Here is a 19,206-nt window from a genome sequence, read left to right as displayed (position 1 = left end):
ATAGAAACACATCTGTATCAATAGAAAGAACCAAGGGTCCTGGAGATCTGAAACAAATAAAAATGGAAATTGTTGGAGAAACTCAGCAGGTCTGGTGGCATCTGTGGAGAGAAAACAAAATTAATGTTTCGGAACTGTTCTGAGGAAGGGTCACTGGACTCAAAACATTAGCTCTCTGTTTTCTCCGCATTTGAGTTTTTCCAGCAATTTCTGTGTTTGTTTCAAAAAATCAGACTTTGACTTTTCAGCATTTATGATAAGATGACATAGACATAATCTGGATATTAAAGCACTTCAGAGTCTTGTCTCCTGTTGTGGGTCCACTTCTAAAGCTCAGAGAACTAATAAAATTGGATAAAATTTATGAATAATTAGAATAGCATGGCAAACCAGTAAGCCACAGCATAGTTTTCCAAAGAGCTTTAGATAATTGATACAATGAGAGTCATTTGCTTTGGGTTTTGCATCAAGGTTTTATGATCTGGAAGGCACTGACTGCAATGATGATTTCAAGTAACTGAATCAAAATTACTTTCAAAAGAGAATTGATACTTATTTGAAGAGGTAAAAAAGCTTTATCAGCTATGGGGAAAAGCCAGGGAATGGGGACCAAATGGATTATTCTTTCAATGAATCAGAACAGGTATGATGGACAGAAGGGCCTTATTCTGTGCTGTATCATTTAACAAGGACCTGCTGTGCTTGTTTAGGTTAACTGATTGCTGTAAGACAATCATAAATCATTAAAGGGATGTCATGTTTGTGTATACCGTATATGGACTTCCAATAGGTATTTCATAAAATGACTCAGAGTAGACTTCTGATAAAAATTAAGGTGCATGATTTCATTAGGCTCTTACTAGAAGGATTGCTTGGGAAATGAAAGCAAAGAATAGAAGTAATTAAATGCTTTTAGATTGGGTAATATGTACCAAGAATCTATGCTGGAACCTCTTTTGCTTTATATTGAAGTGGTCAAATATCAAAGACTCATTTCAGCTAATTGGTTAAAAATTGACAAACTGTGAGGAAGAATACAAATGTTTGCAAAGAATATGAACAATTTAGTGGAGTTGGCACATGATGAGATATGGGTGGTGCTGGAAAAGCTCAGCAGGTCAGGCAGCATCTGAGGAGCAGGAAAGTCGACGTTTCGGGCAAAAGCCCTTCACTTCCTGATGAAGGGTTTTTGCCTGAAATGTTAATTTTCCTGCTCCTTGGATGCTGCCGGACCTGCTGTGCTTTTCCAGCACCACTCTGATCTAAACTCTGGTTTCCAGCATCTACAGTCCTCACTTTTGCCTACATGATTAGATATGGTTCAATGCAGAGGGCAGTACAACAGTATCTCTTGAGAAAATCAATATGTAAGATCCCAGAATACAAAAGTGGGGAAAAGAAAGTAATGCAACTTCTACATAATGATTCAGTTACAATGAGGATAGATTTATCTAGAAGAACAAAGGGGTAATTTTGCAAAAAATTAAGAATGTACGAATAGTATCCCTTTAATATTTCCCTTTATCATGGAAAATAAATTTGGAATTATAAATGTAGGGAATTTTTATTCATACCAATGTACATTCTCGCAAGTTAATTTTTTAAATACGTTCCCTTGATGTGGGTGCCACTGGTAAAACCAGAATTTATTCCTAATTGTCCTGGAAAAGGTCGTGAGTTGCATTCTTAAATCACTGTAGTCTTAAGGGAATAATGGTATCCTCAGTGCTGTTAGAGAGGGAATTCTCTGGTTTTAACTTGGCAATAATTACTTCATAGCAATAAAGGTTCAAAGTCAGATGGTGTGTGACATGGAGGGGAACTTTTGCTGGTGGTGATATTCCATGTATCTGCTACCCTTGTTCTTCTGGCTGTTGGAGGTTGCAACTTTGTATGGTGCTCTCAAAGGAGCCTTGGTGAACAAAGTTAAAAATCATACAACACCAGGTTATAGTCCAACAGGTTTAATTGAAAGCACTAGCTTTCAGAGCGCTGCTCCTTCATCAGGTGATTGTTGAGCCTTGGTGGGTTACTGCAATTGTTGCATCTTGTAAGTGGTATACCCTGCCAATGTGCATCAATGGTGTGGGGAATGAATGCTGAAGGTAGTTGGGGTGCTGTCAAGTTTTGTCCAGAATTGTGTCAAACTTCTTGAATATCGTCAAATCTACCCTCGTGCAGACAAGAGACAGGTAGATTTAAATTTAGGTTTTATTGTCAAGTGTAGTCAAGCATAGAGGACAAGAGTACAGTGAGAAGTATATAATGTTGCCAAACACGGCACCATCTTAGATACTGTAAGACCATAAGAAATAGGAATGGAAGTAAGGCCATTCGGCCCATCGAGTCCACTCCGTCATGGCTGATGGGCATTTCAGTGCCATCTACCTGCAATCTCCCTGTATCCATTAATTCCTTTCGAGATTAAAAATTTATCGATCTCTGCCTTGAAGACATTTAACATCCCGGCCTCACTGTGCTCCATGACAATGAATTCCATAGGCCCACCACTCTCTGGCTCAAGAAATGTCTCCTCATCTCTGTTCTAAATTGACCCCTTCTAATTCTAAGGCTGTGCCCACGAGTGATAGTATCCTCGCCTGATGGAAACAATTTCCCAGCATCCACCCTTTCTAAGCCATGCATTAACTTGTAAATTTCTAACAGACCTCCCCTCAACCTTCTAAACTGTAATGAATACATTCCCAGGATCCTCAGCCATTCATCGTATGTCGTCGTAGGTACAATATATATTGGCACAAAATCTTAGTTACAGAAGTAGAAAAATAACAAAATAAGTTTAAAAAGTTCAGCACTGTAGTTTTCTTTGGATAAAAGTAGGAAAATAAAGAAATAAAGTTTAAAAAGTCAAGCATTACACTCCTTTCTTAAGCTTTCTTAGAGCTGCAGCCACTCCAAGCTGGGTTTTCCCCAAGAGCGTTCGCTCTCCCCTGCCCTCGGTAGGCTTTCACCTGTACTGGGCTAAGATCCACCTGTACTCGCCAGCTGGCTCGCTGCAGAGTCCTGCTCTGGTACTGCTCCAGACATTTATGAAGCCATGATGCTGCTGATCACAACCACTGGCCTCACGGCCGACCATCAGTGTCTGCCAGCTGCTGCCATTGCCATTGCTGCTGCCTCCATGACTGTGCTCTAAGGAACTATAGAAAGAAAGAAACAAAAAGCGAGAAAAGAAGAAGAAAGGAAAGCAATCAAAGCAAACAAACGTTAGTGAGGAGCCCCACTCCACTGCCATCTTGCCTGGGAGTATTCCATCACAATCTGGACTCATGTCTTGTTGATGGTGTTCAGCCATTAGGGAGAAAGAAGGTGAGTTATACTCCACAGAGCAGTTAGCCTCTGACCCACTCTTCTAGCCAAGTATTTCTATGGCTGTTCTAGTTCAGTTGAGCTATCGGGAAAAGCTGAATATGCTGGGGCTGTTTTCCCTGGAACATTGGAGATTTATAAAATCATGAGGGACAAAAATAGGGTAAATAGGCAAGGTCTTTTCCCTGAATTGGGGGCATAGGTTTAGGGTGGAAGGGGAACCAACTTCCTTTGTGTTGGAGTGTGACTCCAGCCATGTGAATAGATTTCTCCTGACTTCCAGTGACTCTAGTTTCAACTGAACTCCTTGATGTCATTCTGCTCAACTATTGCCTTGATGTCACCTTACTTCTTGAATTTGTTTCAGTGACATATGTTTTATGTTGATGGTCTCTGGTCTTTTTTTATTAATTGACATGTGCTGTTCTGACCAATCCACTTGAGCCTTTATCTTGCATTATTTCAGATTCTATCCTTCAGAGATCCTTTAAGCACAAGACCTAGCCACCTTGGCCAAATCAACCAAAACCCAGTGGTTATTCATCCCACTTTCTGCTTATCGGATGCTATTCTTTGCAAGTTGGCTGCTATGTATGCCAACAAAACAATAATAAATTGCTTTTATAAGTAGTGTGACGAATTTCACTTTTCATTTGTGATTAGCTTAGTTAAATGAAGATAAATTACTATAATTTTTTTGAGGTTCATCTACCACTTGAACAGTAATGTAATATTTGACAATAAAATGTCAGAGATTGAATGCAGAGCAGTGTAGGCTGTATGTCTCACCAAGACCACAACTAATGGGTATGATCACCGGCTTCTTTTGTGATCAGGAGTGACCCGTATGTCCCACTCATTGTGTACAATTTTTCAAGAGCTACAAATGAGTAAGCTAAATATTTATGTCCAATTAAAATCTTAACTGATGTAAATGTGTTCATTATTTAACTAATTTCATAAATCTTATTAGATTTATTCACAATAGTTATAGAAAGATATTTCAGATAAGTAAAGGGTCCTGGGAGTAATTATTTTTGATTGATGCTGAAGTTAAATATGGTGAATTGCAGGAAAGTCCCCACTGGAAAGTCCTTAATAGAATATCTGTACATGTGACCAAATATGGGGAAGCCCCAGCTAAGAAACAAGTGATATCTCTGACTGGTTAATCCATAGTGTGCCATCTCCTGAATCCCTATCCACTCTATAACAGCTGGGCAAAGATGGCCATCACCATATTCTTAGTGGATTCTCAGACTGTTCGTTAGTCAGGGAAGCCTTCTATTATTTCATGCTGAAAATATGAAAACAATGGAAGGTATGTCAGTGGGAGGCTGATAAAATGAAAGCAAGGCATTAAGTTCAAGCTATTCAAAGAAACATGCCTCAACAAAACAGTGTGATATCTTTACTTTTTAGAAAGTTCAAAGAAAACTTCTTCATCAGATCTGATTTGTAGTATATTTTAAAGTTTCATTTAAATCTCCATTACAAGGTACTGAGCGTTATAATGAAGGCAGCCATAGTTTACTCCTTCTAATCATGAACATCAGTGCTGTGCCTTGGCTGCTACCTCAGTGCCCCTTTCCAGTGATTGATGTTGAGCAGCAGGGATGGTGTCAGAGCTGAGACTCCAGCACTGAAATATCATGTTCAACACTAGAGCATTTGCATATAAGATAAAGATGGTTGCCCAATTAGAAAACTAAGAATTTTTTTTTTCTGTGACTAACTTGGGCAAACTCTCTTATTCTGTGACAATCTTTGTATTGTACGGTTCTATAGACCTTATTGCATACCACATGGTTATAACTTGTTATGCATTTTAGATGTAAAAGGGAGTTTTTTGTGGGTTATGTGAGGGGAAATGCATACAGTATACTTGCTTTGATATACACATTCGTTTCATCTTCATTGCAACAACACTTAAGAAGCTCAACAATATCAAAGCAATAATTTAATTGGCATCTCATTCATCATTATAAACCCTCATTCCCTCCACCATTGGCATGCAGTGGCAGTAGTATGCACCACCTTAGAACATAAAACATAGAATATTACAGCGCAGAACAGGCCCTTCAGCCCTCGAAGTTCACAGGTTAGTACAACAAATCTAAGCCCATCCCCCTACACTATCCCATCATCATCCATATACTTATCCAAGGACTGTTTAAATGTCCTTAATGTGGTTGAGTTAACTACATTGGCAGGCAGGGCATTCCATGCCATTACCACTCTTAGTAAAGAACCTGCCTCTGACATCTGTCTTTAATCTATCACCCCTCAGTTTGCAGCTATGCCCTCTCGTACAAGCAGATTTCATCATCTTCGGAAAAAGACTTTCATTGTCCATCCTATCTAATCCTCTGATTATCTTGTATGTCTCAACTAAATCCCCTCTTAGCCTTCTTCTTTCCAATGAGAAGAGACCCAAGTCCCCCAGCCTTTCTTCATCAGACCTTCGCTCCAGACCAGGCAACATTCTGGTAAATCTCCTCTGCACATTTTCCCATGCTTCCACATCCTTCCTGTAATGGGGCAAACAGAACTGCACACAATACCCCAAGTGAGGCCACACTAGCGTTTTGTACTGTTGCAGCATGACATCACGGCTCACGAACTCCATTCCACTACAAATAAAACCTAATACACTATACGCCTTCTTAACAGCACTATCAATCTGGGTGGCAACATGGACATCAAGATCCCTCTGCACATCCATGCCAACAAGAATCTTTCCATTGACCCAGTAATCTGCCTTCCTGTTATTCTTCCCAAAGTGAATCATCTCACAATTATCTGCATTGAACTCAACTTTCCACCTTTCAGTCCAATTCTGCAGTGTATCCAAGTCTCCCTGCAACCGGCAACATTCTTCCACACTGTCCACCACTCCACCGACTTTAGTGTCATCTGCAAACTCACTAACCCATCCACCTATGCCTACGTCCAAGTCATTTATAAAAATGACAAACAGCAATGCTCCCAAAACAGATCCTTGTGGAACACCACTAATAACCGGACTCCAGGTTGAATATTTTCTATCAACCACCACTCGCTGCCAGTTGCTAATCCAAACTGCATAATCCCATGCCTCAGCATTTTATCCAATAGCCTACCATGTGGAATCTTATCAAAGGCTGGACTGAAGTCCATATACACAACATCAACTGCCCTACCCACATCCACATGCTTGATCACTTTCTCAAAAAACTCAATAAGACACATCCTGCTCTTGATGAATCCAAGTTGACTATTTCCAATTAAATTGTTGTTTGCTGGATGATTATAAATCCGATCTCATAATCCTTTCCAAAACCTTTCCTACAACAGGTGTAAGGTTCACTGGTCTATAATTATCTGGGTCATCTCTGCCTCCCTTCTTGAACAAGGGCACAACATTTGCAATCCTCCTGTCCTCAGGTACTAAACCTGTAGCCAATGACGACTCAAAGATCAAGGTCAAAGGCTCGGCCATCTCCACCCCTAGCTTCCCAGGGGATGTATTTACTTTCACACCTTCTAGAAGTGATAACACATCTCCTTACCCACCTCAATCCTGTCAAGTCCAATAGGCCGTAACTCTGTCTTATCCTCTACAATATTCTCCTTTTCCTGAGTGAAAAAAGATGAGTATTCATTTAGCACCTCTCCGATCTTCACAGGTTACACACACAACTTCCCACTCTGTCGTTGACAGGCCCTATTTCTACCCTAGTCATCCTTTTATTCCTCATATATCTATAGAAAGCTTTAGGGTTCTCCTTTTATTCTATTTGCTAAAGACTGCTCATGTCCCCTGCTTGCTCTTCTTAACTCTCTCTTTAAATCCTTCCTAGCTGATCTGTAACTCTCCATCGCCTCATCTGAACCATCTCACCTCAACGTCAATAAGCCTCCCTTTTCCACTTAACAAGAGATGCAATTTCTTTAGTAAACCTTTAGTAAGGTTCCCTTACCTTATCACTTTCTCCCTGCCTGACATGGACATACCTATCAAAGACACGCAATATCTGTTCCTTAAACCAGCTCCACATTTTGATTGCCCCATCCCTGCATTTTGTTGCCCCATTCTATGCCTCCTACGTCTTGCCTAATTGCATTATAATTGCCCTTCCCCCATTTATAACTCTTACCCTGTGGCATGTACCTCACACCTTCCATCGCTAAACTAAATGTAACTGAATTATGGTCACTCTCCCCAAAGTGCTCACCTATCACTAAATCAAACACCTGGCCTGGTTCATTACCAAGCACCAGATCCAGTGTAGCCTCCCCTCTTGTCGGCCCTTTGACATACTGTGTCAGGAAACCTTCCTGCATACATTGGACAAAAGTTGACCCACACAGCGTACTAGAATTATAGCATTTCCAGTCAATGTTGGGTAAGTTAAAGTCCCTCATAATGACCACCCTGTTCCTTTCACTCCTGCCCAGAATCAATTTGCTAATCCTCTCCTCCACATCCCTGGAACATTGCGGAGGCTGAAAAAATCTCCAAGCAGTGTGACCTCTCCTCTCCTGTTTCTAACCTCAGCCCATAGCACCTCAGTAGACGAGTCTTCATCAAAAGTTCTTTCAGCCACAGTTATACCGTCCTTGACTAACAAAGCCACACCTCCCCCTTTTTACTACCTTCTCTGATCTTAATGAAAGGTCTAAAACCCTGGAACCTGCAACATCCATTCCTGACTTTGCTCTATTCATGTCTCAGAAATGGCCACAATGTCAAAGTTCCAGGTACCTATCCATGCTGCAAACTCCCCAACCTTATTCCAGATACTCTTGGCATTGATGTAGACACACTTCAAACTAACTTGCTGTCTGCCAGAACACTCCTGTGACCATGAAAGCCTGCCCATGTCCTCCCTGCTCTCATCCTCCTGTGCTCTGGAACTACACCACAAGTTCCCATCCCCCTGCTGAGCTAGTTTAAATGCACCCGAATAGCACTAGCAAATTTCCCACCTAGGATATTAGTACCCCTGTGGTTCAAGTGAAGACTGTCCTGTTTGTAGAGGTCCCGCCTTCCCCAGAATGAGCCCCAATTATCCAAGAACCTGAAACCCTCCCTCCTGCACCATCCCTGCAGCCACGTGTTTAGCTGATATCTCTCCCTATTCCTTGCTTCACTATCATGTAGCACGGGTAACAATCCAGAGATAACAACATTGTTTGTTCTGACTCTCAGCTTCCACCCTAACTCCCTTAAATCTTGCCTTACATTCCTATCCCTCTTTATACCTGTGTTGTTGGTACCTATGTGGACCATGACTTGAGACTGGTCACCCTCTCCCTTCAGGACCACAAAGACACGATCGGAGATATCACGAACCCTGGCACCTGGGAGGCACCTGAAAGAGACTCACTAACTGTGAGTCTCTTTCGTTCCCAGCAAACCTTCTATCTGACCCTCTAACTATTGAGTCCCCAATGACTAACACTCTCCTCCTTTCCCCCTTTCCCTTCTGTGCAACAGGGACAGACTCTGTGCTAGACACCTGACCCCAGTGAATGCCCCTGGTAAGTCGTCCCCCTCCAACAGTGTCTAAAACAATATACTTGTTTTTCAGGGGAACAACCACAAGGCATCCCTGCATTGACTGTGTTTTTCCCCCTTCTAACAGTTACCCAGCTTTCATCGTGCCTAGGAGTTACTACTTCCCTGTAACTCTTATCTATCACAGACTCTGCCTCCTGAATGATCCTAAGTTCTTCAAGTGTACCAGTTGAAAGATCATGGGCAGCAGGCATGGGATAGCACCACCACCTACAAATCGCATCCCCCACCCCCCCACCTCAAAGTTTTATAACATCCTGACTTAGACTATATGGTCATTTCTTCACTGTCACTTGGCCAAAAGCTTCTGTCCTTAAAAGCACGGAGTTATCTATGTCAGAAGACTGTTCAAATGGTGGCTCAGTATCACATGCTTAAGGTCAGTATGGATTGGCAATAAATGCTGATCCTGCCCAAATCTTGTGAAAGAATTAGAAAAACTGGAACTTGCTCTGATAGTTTTTTCTCTCCTCACTTGGAGCAAATCTCCAAATAAAACGTCATTAGTGTGAAGCTCTGCAAGTTACGAATTTTTATTTTAATTTCAAATGTAAATTCGGGAGGTGCAACGTGAAACCTTTCTTGACGAAAGTGTAAGTCAGAGTTTTGGGCTGTGGCATCATTGTTCTAATTCTCTAATCCACACTCACTTTAATGCCATGAGCACTGAAATTATATGAGAATAATTACTGTTGGGTACAATTAAACTGACTTAAAAGATTTAAAGGATTAAATACTAGAAGGTGATGTCTGAACCTTCACATCTGCCTTTGTGTTAAGTTTACTGTTCTCAGGAACCCTGTAGATGTTTAATTTGTACAAGTAAACCAGGAATCCTTTGCACCTGGATGAAAATTCTGATTTAGAAAGAAAGGAAAACCTGAGAACAGTGAAGAAGTGAATGCAGCAGAGACGTAGATTTTCATGTGTTTTGTCTCCAAATGGAGTATTTTACCTCTTTTTTAAAAAATTATTCATTCAGTACTCCTCTTTTTTTAAATTACTCATTCACAGATATTTGAGAAGATTTGTAGCTCAGATTGAGGTTCAGGTTCTAAGTTTGCTCGCTGAGATGGTAGGTATGTTCTTAGATGTTCCGTCACCATGCTCGGTAACATCATCAGTGAGCTTCTGTTGAAGCGCTGGTGTTCTGTCCCACTTTCTGTTTATGAGTCTTGCTCTGTTGTGCTGGGTGATATCATTTCCGGTTCTTTTTCTCAGAGGTTGGTAAATGGGGTCCAAATTGATGTGTTTATTGATGGAGTTCCAGTTTGAATGCCAGGCCTCTAGGAATTCTTGTTTGTGTCTTTGTTTAGCCTGTCCCAGGATGGATGTGTTGTCCCAGTCAAAGTAGTGTCCTTCATCCATATGTAAGGATATTAATGATAGTTGGTCATATCTTTTGGTGGCTAGTTGGTGCTTGTGTATCCTGGTGGCAAAAGACACAAACAAGAATTCCTAGAGGCTTGGCATTCAAACCGGAACTCCATCAATAAACACATCAATTTGGACCCCATTTACCAATGTCTGAGAAAAAGAACTGGAAATGATATCACCCACTATGAGAGACCAAGACACATAAACACAAAGCCGGACAGAACACCAGTGCTTCAGGCTCACTGATGTTACCTAGCAGGGTGACGACGTGTCTGAGGACAAACCTACCAGCTCAACAAGCAAACTTACAACCCGTTTGTTCACAGAATATGCTTTCTGTTTTAGTTCATGCCAATATGGGTGCCACTGGTTAGGCCAGTATTTACTGCCCAACCCTAATTGCCTTCATTTTTTGAGAGGCAACCACATTGCAATGGATCTAGAATGGCATATAGACCAGACTACGTAAAGATGGCACATTTTCTTTCCCGAAAGGAAATTTAGTGAACCAAATGTGTTTTTATGACAGTCAGCAGATTGCCATTACGCAAGCTCTTTATTCCAGGTTTTTAAAATTAAATTCAGACTTCACCATCTGCCACAGTGGGATTCAAGCCAGAACATTAGAATATTAACCCGGGGTTCTGGATTACGAGTGCTATGGCGTTATCACTGCACCACTGACTCCAAATTACACAGAGTTTGGCAATTTTGGATGGTATTTCTTTTAGTGCAAAGAATCTGATGAACAAGATAGATGAGTTGAGGGCACAAGTTAAAACTTGGTGGTACGAGCTCATTGTTATCACTGAGATATGCTTTGAAGAGGGCAGGATTGGCAGTTCCAAATTCCAGGATATGGGAACGTCAGGCGAGAGAGGGAAGGAGATAAAGGAGGAGAGGATATTGCAGTTTTGATAAGGGAATCAATTACAGCACTAAGGAAGGATGACACTTTAGAAGGCACCTCAAATGAAGCCACGTGGGTAGAACGTGGAAAGCAAAAAGCAGCAATTACATTGCAGAAGTGTACTCTAGGCCCCCTAACCATCTGAGAAAAATTGAAGAGCAGATATGTAGGTAAATTTCAGAGAAGTGTAAACGTAGTAGGATCGTGATTATGCAGTGGTTTTAACATCCCCAAGTTGGATACGGTAGTCATAGTGTGAAAGGTTTAGAGAGAGCAGAATTCTTTCAATATATTCCTTTTAAACCAATATATAGAAGGCCATAACAGAGAGGGGCAGTACTGGACTTAATCTTAGGTAACGAAGCCAGGCAAATAATTGAAGTATCAGCGAGGAAGCATTTTGAAGACAGCAATCATAACTCCGTCATATTCAAGATTGTTACAGAAAAGGACAATTTGAAGCTCTAAACTGGGGAAAGCCATTTCTAAAAGGATCAGGCATAAGTTAGCTAGAGTCAACTGGGAGCAGATACTGTTACGTAAATTTGTGTCAAAGCAGTGGGACACAATAAAAAAGGGACACAATAAAACATGTTCCAATCATGGCAAAGGGGGAGACCAATAAATCCTGTGAACCCTGGATATTAAGGATTGGATAAAGAGAAAAAGGAAGGCTATTGGCAGACACTAAGTATTCAAAATAGCATTAGCCCTAAAGGAGTACAATTTGTGCAAAGGAAAACTTAAAATAAAAATTAGGAGAAAAAGTGGGGCATGATAAAATAATGACAGAATTTTCCTTTATTTTACCAAGGTTGTTTTACAAGTACATTACAGGTAAAGAAAAACAAGGGAAAGAGTAGGGCTCATGAAGGACCTTAGCAGTAATTTGTGCCAGAGGACGTAGGAAAGATTCTAAATGAATACTTTGGTGTTCGCTAGAGACAGAGATGATTTGGGTAGAGAATTTAGGGTAAAGGACTGTGATATACTTTTAAAAATTACTATAGTCAGAGAGGAGGTTCTGAGTAGTCTGGCAGGCTATGGATAAGATAGTCAGATGGTCTTATCCCTGGAAAGTGGAAATCAATCTGGGTAAATGTGAGGGAATGCACTTGGGTAGGACAAACAAGGCAAGGGAATACATGATGTAGGACCCTGGGAAGCAGTAAGGATCAGAGGGACCTTGTTGTGCATGTCCACCAGTCGTTTAGGTGGCCAACCAGGGAGACAAAATGAAAAAGAAGTCAAATGGGATGCTTGACTTTATTAGCTGAACCATAGAGTTTAAAATAAGGGAGGTTATGCTGGAACAAACACAAACAGAAATTGCTGGATTAATGAAACATTGAGTAACAATTTCAGAGCATGAACACCCCATTCCTTGTCTATCCCAGGTCCTGTCATGAAATGGGTTACTTTCAACACGGTCAATCAATTTTCAACTATTCATAATCTCCATTATCACTCTCCAGTTTCTCCTCTTCCCTGGTTTAGTATCAACAATCCATTTGTCTGCCTCCTCTTTTTTTTCTTCCTGTCTGGGCTCCCTCTCTACCTATCCGTTCACTTCTATTCCTCCCAACCCTCTGTCATCAGCATAAATGCCACCTTTTCCTAGATGCTATCAAATCTGAAGAAGGGTCACATGACTCAAACATTAACTCTGTTTTCTCTGCATTGATGCTGCCAGTCCTGTTGAGTTTCTCCAGCAATTTCTGATTTGGTTTGTTTCAGATCTCCAACATCTGCGCTTCTTTGTTTTATTTCGAGCTGAGTGACTGTTTAAAAGCCTGGTTGGGCCCCAGCTAGAGCAGTTCTGGAATCCACTTTATTAGGAAGGATGTGATTATACTGGAGAGGGTACAGAGGTGATTTACCAGGATGTTCCCTGAACTGGACAGTTCTAGTAATGATGAGAGGTGGAAAGACTCAGGTTGTTTTCCTTTAAGCAGAGGAGACTAAGTGAGGTCATGATTGTATAAAATGTGAGGGCATAGACAGATAGATGGAAAGAAACTTCATCTTGGTGGCGGGATCAATGACCATTGGGTATAGATTTATGGGAAGGTGCAAGGGCTTTCGAAGAGTCATAGAGTCATAGAGATGTACAGCATGGAAACAGACCCTTCGGTCCAACCCGTCCATGCCGACCAGATATCCCAACACAATCTAGTCCCACCTGCCAACACTCAGCCCGTATCCCTCCAAACCCTTCCTATTCATATATCCATCCAAATGCCTCTGAAATGTTGCAATTGTACCAGCCTCCACCACTTCCTCAGGCAGCTCATTCCATACACGTACCATCCTCTGCGTGAAAAAGTTGCCCCTTAGGTCTCTTTTATATCTTTGTCTCTCACCCTAAACCTATGCCCTCTTGTTCTGGACTCCCCAACCCCAGGGAAAAGACTTTGCCTATTTATCCTATCCATGCCCCTCATAATTTTGTAAACCTCTATAAGGTCACCCCTCAGCCTCCAACACTCCAGGTAAAACAGCCCCAGCCTGTTCAGCCTCTCCCTATAGCTCAAATCCTCCAACCCTGGCAACATCCTTGTAAATCTTTTTTGAACCCTTTCAAGTTTCACAACATCTTTCCGATAGGAAGGAAACCAGAATTGCACGCAATATTCCAACAGTGGTCTAACCAATGTCCTGTACAGCCGCAACATGACCTCCCAACTCCTGTACTCAATACTCTGACCAATAAAAGAAAGCATACCCAAATGCCTTCTTCACTATCCTACGACTCCACTTTGGGGAAAAAAAAAGAGATGTGAGGAAGTTTCTTTTTCACTCAGAGGATGTTGGGGATCTGGAATGCATTGCCTATAAGAGTGGTAGAGGCAAAAACTCTCATGACATTTAGGAAGTATTCCGATGTACACTTGCAATACCAAGGTATACAAGGCTGAGTGATGAAAAATGGGATTAGAAGTTGTGTTTTTTTTCTGACTGGCTCAATCAACCAAAGCGTCTTTTCTCTGTGCTGTAGACCGTTCTGACTCTTTGTTCAAGTATCTGATACAAACAATAAATTCACAAGTATATCTAATTGTACAGATGAATATTAAGTTAATAGATTACAACAGAACAGCATGCTTTTAATGGCATATCCTGCTTCACATGAGACCCTTACACCCACAGGTCTCATTCTATGTTACAGTGATAATATTATGAGCATGTAACTTAAAGGTATACTACTGGGCAACTGGTGGCCTAGAGGTATTGTCACTGGACTATTAATCTAGAAGCCCAGATAATATTCTGAGGAACCAGATTTGAATCCCATTGGAATTTGAATTCAATAAAAATCTAGAACTGTGTCCAATGATGACCATGAATCCATCGTTGAATGTCAGGAAGAACCCATCTGATTCACTAATATCCTTTAGGGAAGGAAATCTGCCATCCTTACCTGTTCTGGAATACATGGACTCCAGACCAACAGCAGTGTGGTTGGCTCTTAACTGCCCTCTGGGCAATTAGAGACAAGCAATAAATGCTGGCCTAGCTAACGATGCCCTCATCCCGTGAGTGAATAAAACAAAATGCAAATGATGAGGTAAACACGTTCCTCTTCTTCCAAAGACAAGGGTTATCCCAGTGGTTGTACGTATGCTCAAGTATGCAATTCAAGTAACATAAGCAGGTTAGAAAAGTGTTTACAAGAAAAACATTTCAAATTTTATTGAACATTTTGGATGTTTTAACAGCTGGTCCTCATCTAGTAATTGTCCACAGGTTTGAAGAGCTATGGGTTTTGTTTTGTTTTTCTGTCTCAGACCAATGGTCCAGCGCAATTATTCCCTTACTACTCATTTGTTGTAAATCTCTTGTTTTTGGTGTATGGACATGTTATGACATGCCTCCAGAGCAGATAGAGCTTAAATCCACCGTCTGGTTTAGAGGTAGGACTACTGTACTGCACTGTAGGAGCCTGTGTCATTTTAGTCGACTGATGTGTTATGACACTTCTGAAGCAGTTGGGACTTAAACCTTTATATTTTTTATTAATCTATTTTTCTAACCAAGCTGTTTAGAGATGTTATTATATACCTCTGGAGCAGGTGGAACTTGAACCTGAGCCTCACAGTCTAAGGTTGGGGCATCACCACTACATATATCTCTTTTCTTCAAGATGGGAGCAAGGACGGCCTGTGTCTCAAATAATTAGAAAATTGGTTGGAGGTAAGGTAGTTTGCACTTGTATTGCTAGTGTAAGTTATGCTGGGGATGGTAATCTCTTTTTGTGTTGCACAAGAATGTTGAAATGTAATGCAACAATCTGGCTTTGTTGCTCAGCAAGTACTGATAATTCATTCAATGGTATGTATCATATGCTTTGCTACAATTTAATGGGGCGATGATGTGATATGGGTCACTCCCATTCAGTGCACAAATGTTGAAACAGATGTATCGACAATGATCACGCTTGTTAAGTTGCAGAGTCACTGGACAATGGGAAATTTTTAGAGAAATAATATGTCACAGGGATACAATCTTCTCATTGCACTGTTTATAATTTTGTCCCAGCAGTATATGAAACATTGTGTGGATGTGAAGGCTGTCTCCACTACTGGGATTGATACATTTGAATCTCTCACATGCATTCATGAGTTGTTGAATATTCTGCTTCCTCCTTACTGACCAGTGCAGAGGTTAATTTGCTAATTGTGTTGTGCAACCAGTAACCATGTGTACCCAGTATAACATGGACATGCTATCTTGGCATTATTCTTTCAGTATTAGAACTTCTTTGCAATTGAAAACATCTGTAATACATCAGGTTCATCTCTGTAAAAATAAAAATCAATTAATTCTTTTTAGCAACATCTTTAAGACTGTCAGGCTTTCCCTGGATGATGATACCTTGCGGTCACAAGGTGTCGGTGAATTGTAAAGTGTGGTATTGAAGTACTGAACTACAACTTTGCCTGTAATTTTCTTTATTGGTATACGATGCTCCAAGATCCATCACTTCCAAATGACTTCCAAAACATCAGTACAGTCTTACAGTGAACCTTGAAGCAGCTATATGGCCTCACTTAGTGTGAACTTCGGTAAACTATTATAAGTGAGCCCCCAGTGTACCATGATGACGTAGCGAGGCTGCTGCCAACATCAGTCGATGGAGGGAACAGGTGTTTGCTACCCATGCAGCGTAGTTTGAGATATTGAGGAATGCAGGCAAAGGTGGATGCCCAGAAAAGGTGCCAATGAGCTGCAGCTGCTTGGTAACTGCTATGAATTTCGTGTCAGGAATTGGCACTCTCTAGTCTCTCTCCATTGCCTGGGAGACCAGCAACCTACCTGTAAATGAGGTGAGGTTAGGAAATAATGAGATGTTAATATATGTAAAGGGGCTGCACACCACTCACCAGCGAGAATCTCACCAAACTGTTGAAACCTTATGCAGAAAATTTGACTTGTTTTACTCAACTCTGGAAATTTCATTTATCAATTCTTGTCATATTTTCCCAACTGTCTCATCATTGTATGTGTCATTCAGGGGCTGGGAAAATTCTGTGGGTAGATTTTGTTTCAGATAGGCCTTTGTCTATTTAGGAGAAACTGTCTTTCAGGCAGAGGTGCAAGTGTTGATCGAGAAACCTGGATTGTAAGTGCACTCTCTGACACAGTGCTTATGCAACAAACATTTGATCCTAAATTGAGAAAAAAAGAGGTTACTTGACCCAACAATTCAGCAAATGGTGGATTGATTTGCACCCATAATTCCCCTACTCTTTTGTAGAAATATCTTCGTTGCTTCTTGAATACATTTAGAGTTAATTGATTCAATGGAAATTCTGATGAATTACTTTGAATCAATTAAATCTAAATGTATTCAAGAAGCAACCGAGGTATCATGACAAATTGCTTTACTTGACTTGGTTTTTTTGGTTTGAAAAGTTTTGCTAAGCTTCCCAGTTCATTTCCAAATTAGTATTTTTTCTTATTTAATGCTTTGTAATGATTAAGGGCTAATTTCTTGGTGATCCAGTGATCTGAAAGATGCATTTTTTTTTGTTTTTAAACAGTTCAGAGGACCTAGATAAATGCTCATTGAAGGTCCTGGATCCAGAAGGAAGCCCCAGCCGGAGTTTGCTCCATGTGATGGGCAACCGGGGTGTGACTGTGAAAGACCTGTTGGAGTTCCTTCAAGTTATGGGACAGACTGAGGCCTTTCAGCTGCTGAGATCCTCAGGTTAGGTTATTTGACGTTTTGTTTATGGACATTTGTTAACCAGTTCTTTTTTTAACAGAATAAACTCGTTCCCATTTTCAAGACTGACTGATAGTAAGAGGATAACAGGGAGTTGAATGGGCACTGCACCAGTTGCTCGTTCCCATACACGATATAGAAACTGGGACTTCTGATCCTTGGTCTCAATGGGTGACCGGACCATTCATCTGTTTGGGCGGGAGGGCACTTTCAACTTGTGTCAAATCTAGATTTGTACATTAAAAGTCCCAGGGTTATTTCAAAGTATTGTGTGCCACATCGGTTCAGCTCATTGCTACTAAGCACTGACTGGCTTAACCACCCATTCTTAAGGGGAGAGCTGCAGATTTTGCATATAAAATTTAATCAGGTCATTTACTTTCAAATGGAATGTATTCTACTTTGCTGCTGGGCATTTAACAGGCAAGACTGGATTATTGCCTGGGGCATGTTCCATGCGGGGACATTATTTTAAGTTTGGGGAATGCAGAAGTATGAGTTTCCTGAATGTCCAGCAGTATTTAACTGGTGAATATCTTGAACTATTTTGCTGTAGTTTTCCTAGTCACAGTCAGCTATTAATAGGAGGAGGCATGTCAGCTTAGGAACACTGCAGCAGAATGTCACAGCCAGTTTGGCAGGGAAGCAGCTAGGCAGATTAGGGGAGGTCAGAGCAGGACAGTGATCGGGGGAGGGTGGATGTAGTCATGTAGATGATGGTTGGAATGCATTATTGTGGTTGTGGATGGTATTTGGAAGAAATTTGATTAATGCGAGGCTGATGTGATTGGAGTCAAGGGTAAGGGTCACGATGGTCATGGGGAATGCCGATGCTGAGGTGGGGAACAATTGTTGGCCATAACTGGGGTTGGGAGGAAAAATTGGTCATTTACATAAATGATTTGGATGCGAGCATAAGAGGTACAGTTAGTAAGTTTGCAGATGACACCAAAATTGGAGGTGTAGTGGATAGCGAAGAGGGTTACCGCAGATTACAACAGGATCTTGACCAGATGGGCCAATGGACTGAGAATGGCAGATGGAGTTTAATTCAGATAAATGCGAGGTGCTGCATTTTGGGAAAGCAAATCTTAGCAGGACTTATACGCTTATATATTATAAAGTCCTAGGGAGTGTTGCTGAACAAAGAGACATTGGAGTGCAGGTTCATAGCTCCTTGAAAGTGAAGTTGCAGGTAGATAGGATAGTGAAGAAGGCATTTGGTATGTTTTCCTTTATTGTTCAGAGTATTGAGTACAGGACTTGGGAGGTTATGTTGTGGCTGTACAGGACATTGGTTAGGCCACTGTTGGAATATTGCGTGCAATTGGAAAGATGTTGTGAAACTTGAAAGGGTTCAGGAAAGCTTTACAAGGATGTTGCCAGGGTTGGAGGATTTGAGCTACTGGGAGAGGCTGAACAGGCTGGGGCTGTTTTCCCTGGACGCTGAGGGATGACCTTCCAGAGGTTTATAAAATCACGAGGGGCATGGATAGGATAAATAGGCAGTCTTTTCCCTGGGGTGGGGGAGTCCAGAGCTAGAAGGCATAAGTTTAGGGTGAGAGGGGAAAGATATAAAAGAGACCTAAGGGGCAACTTTTTCACACAGAGGGTTGTACGGATTTGGAATGAGCTGCCAGAGGAAGTGGTGGAGGCTGGTACAATTGCAACATTTAAGAGGCATTTGGATGGGTATATGAATAGGAAGGGTTTGGAGGGATATGGACCGGGAGCTGGCAGGTGGGACTAGATTGTGTTGGGATATCTGGTCGGCATGGACAGGTTGGACCGAAGAGT

The 19,206-nt window shown here is 41.3% G+C and overlaps 1 protein-coding gene across 6 annotated transcripts in view; it reads left to right on the top strand.

The window, feature by feature from the left end:
- malt1 (MALT paracaspase 1) overlaps positions 1-19,206 on the top strand; it is a 140,062-nt gene that overhangs the window by 41,954 nt on the left and 78,902 nt on the right. For all 6 annotated transcript variants that reach the window (XM_043679132.2, XM_087990363.1, XM_087990355.1 and 3 more), the window contains one exon: positions 17,225-17,391. In XM_043679132.2, the coding sequence (XP_043535067.1) occupies positions 17,225-17,391 (167 nt within the window). The remainder of the gene's footprint in view (positions 1-17,224; positions 17,392-19,206) is intronic.

The sequence above is a fragment of the Chiloscyllium plagiosum genome, unplaced genomic scaffold (assembly GCF_037043375.1).
Source record: "Chiloscyllium plagiosum isolate Xiang-an unplaced genomic scaffold, Cpla_swu_hap1 HiC_scaffold_1, whole genome shotgun sequence".
Lineage (NCBI taxonomy): Eukaryota > Metazoa > Chordata > Chondrichthyes > Orectolobiformes > Hemiscylliidae > Chiloscyllium > Chiloscyllium plagiosum.
Note: the sequence above shows the minus strand (reverse complement) of the source record. Positions and strands in the feature narration are given on the sequence as shown.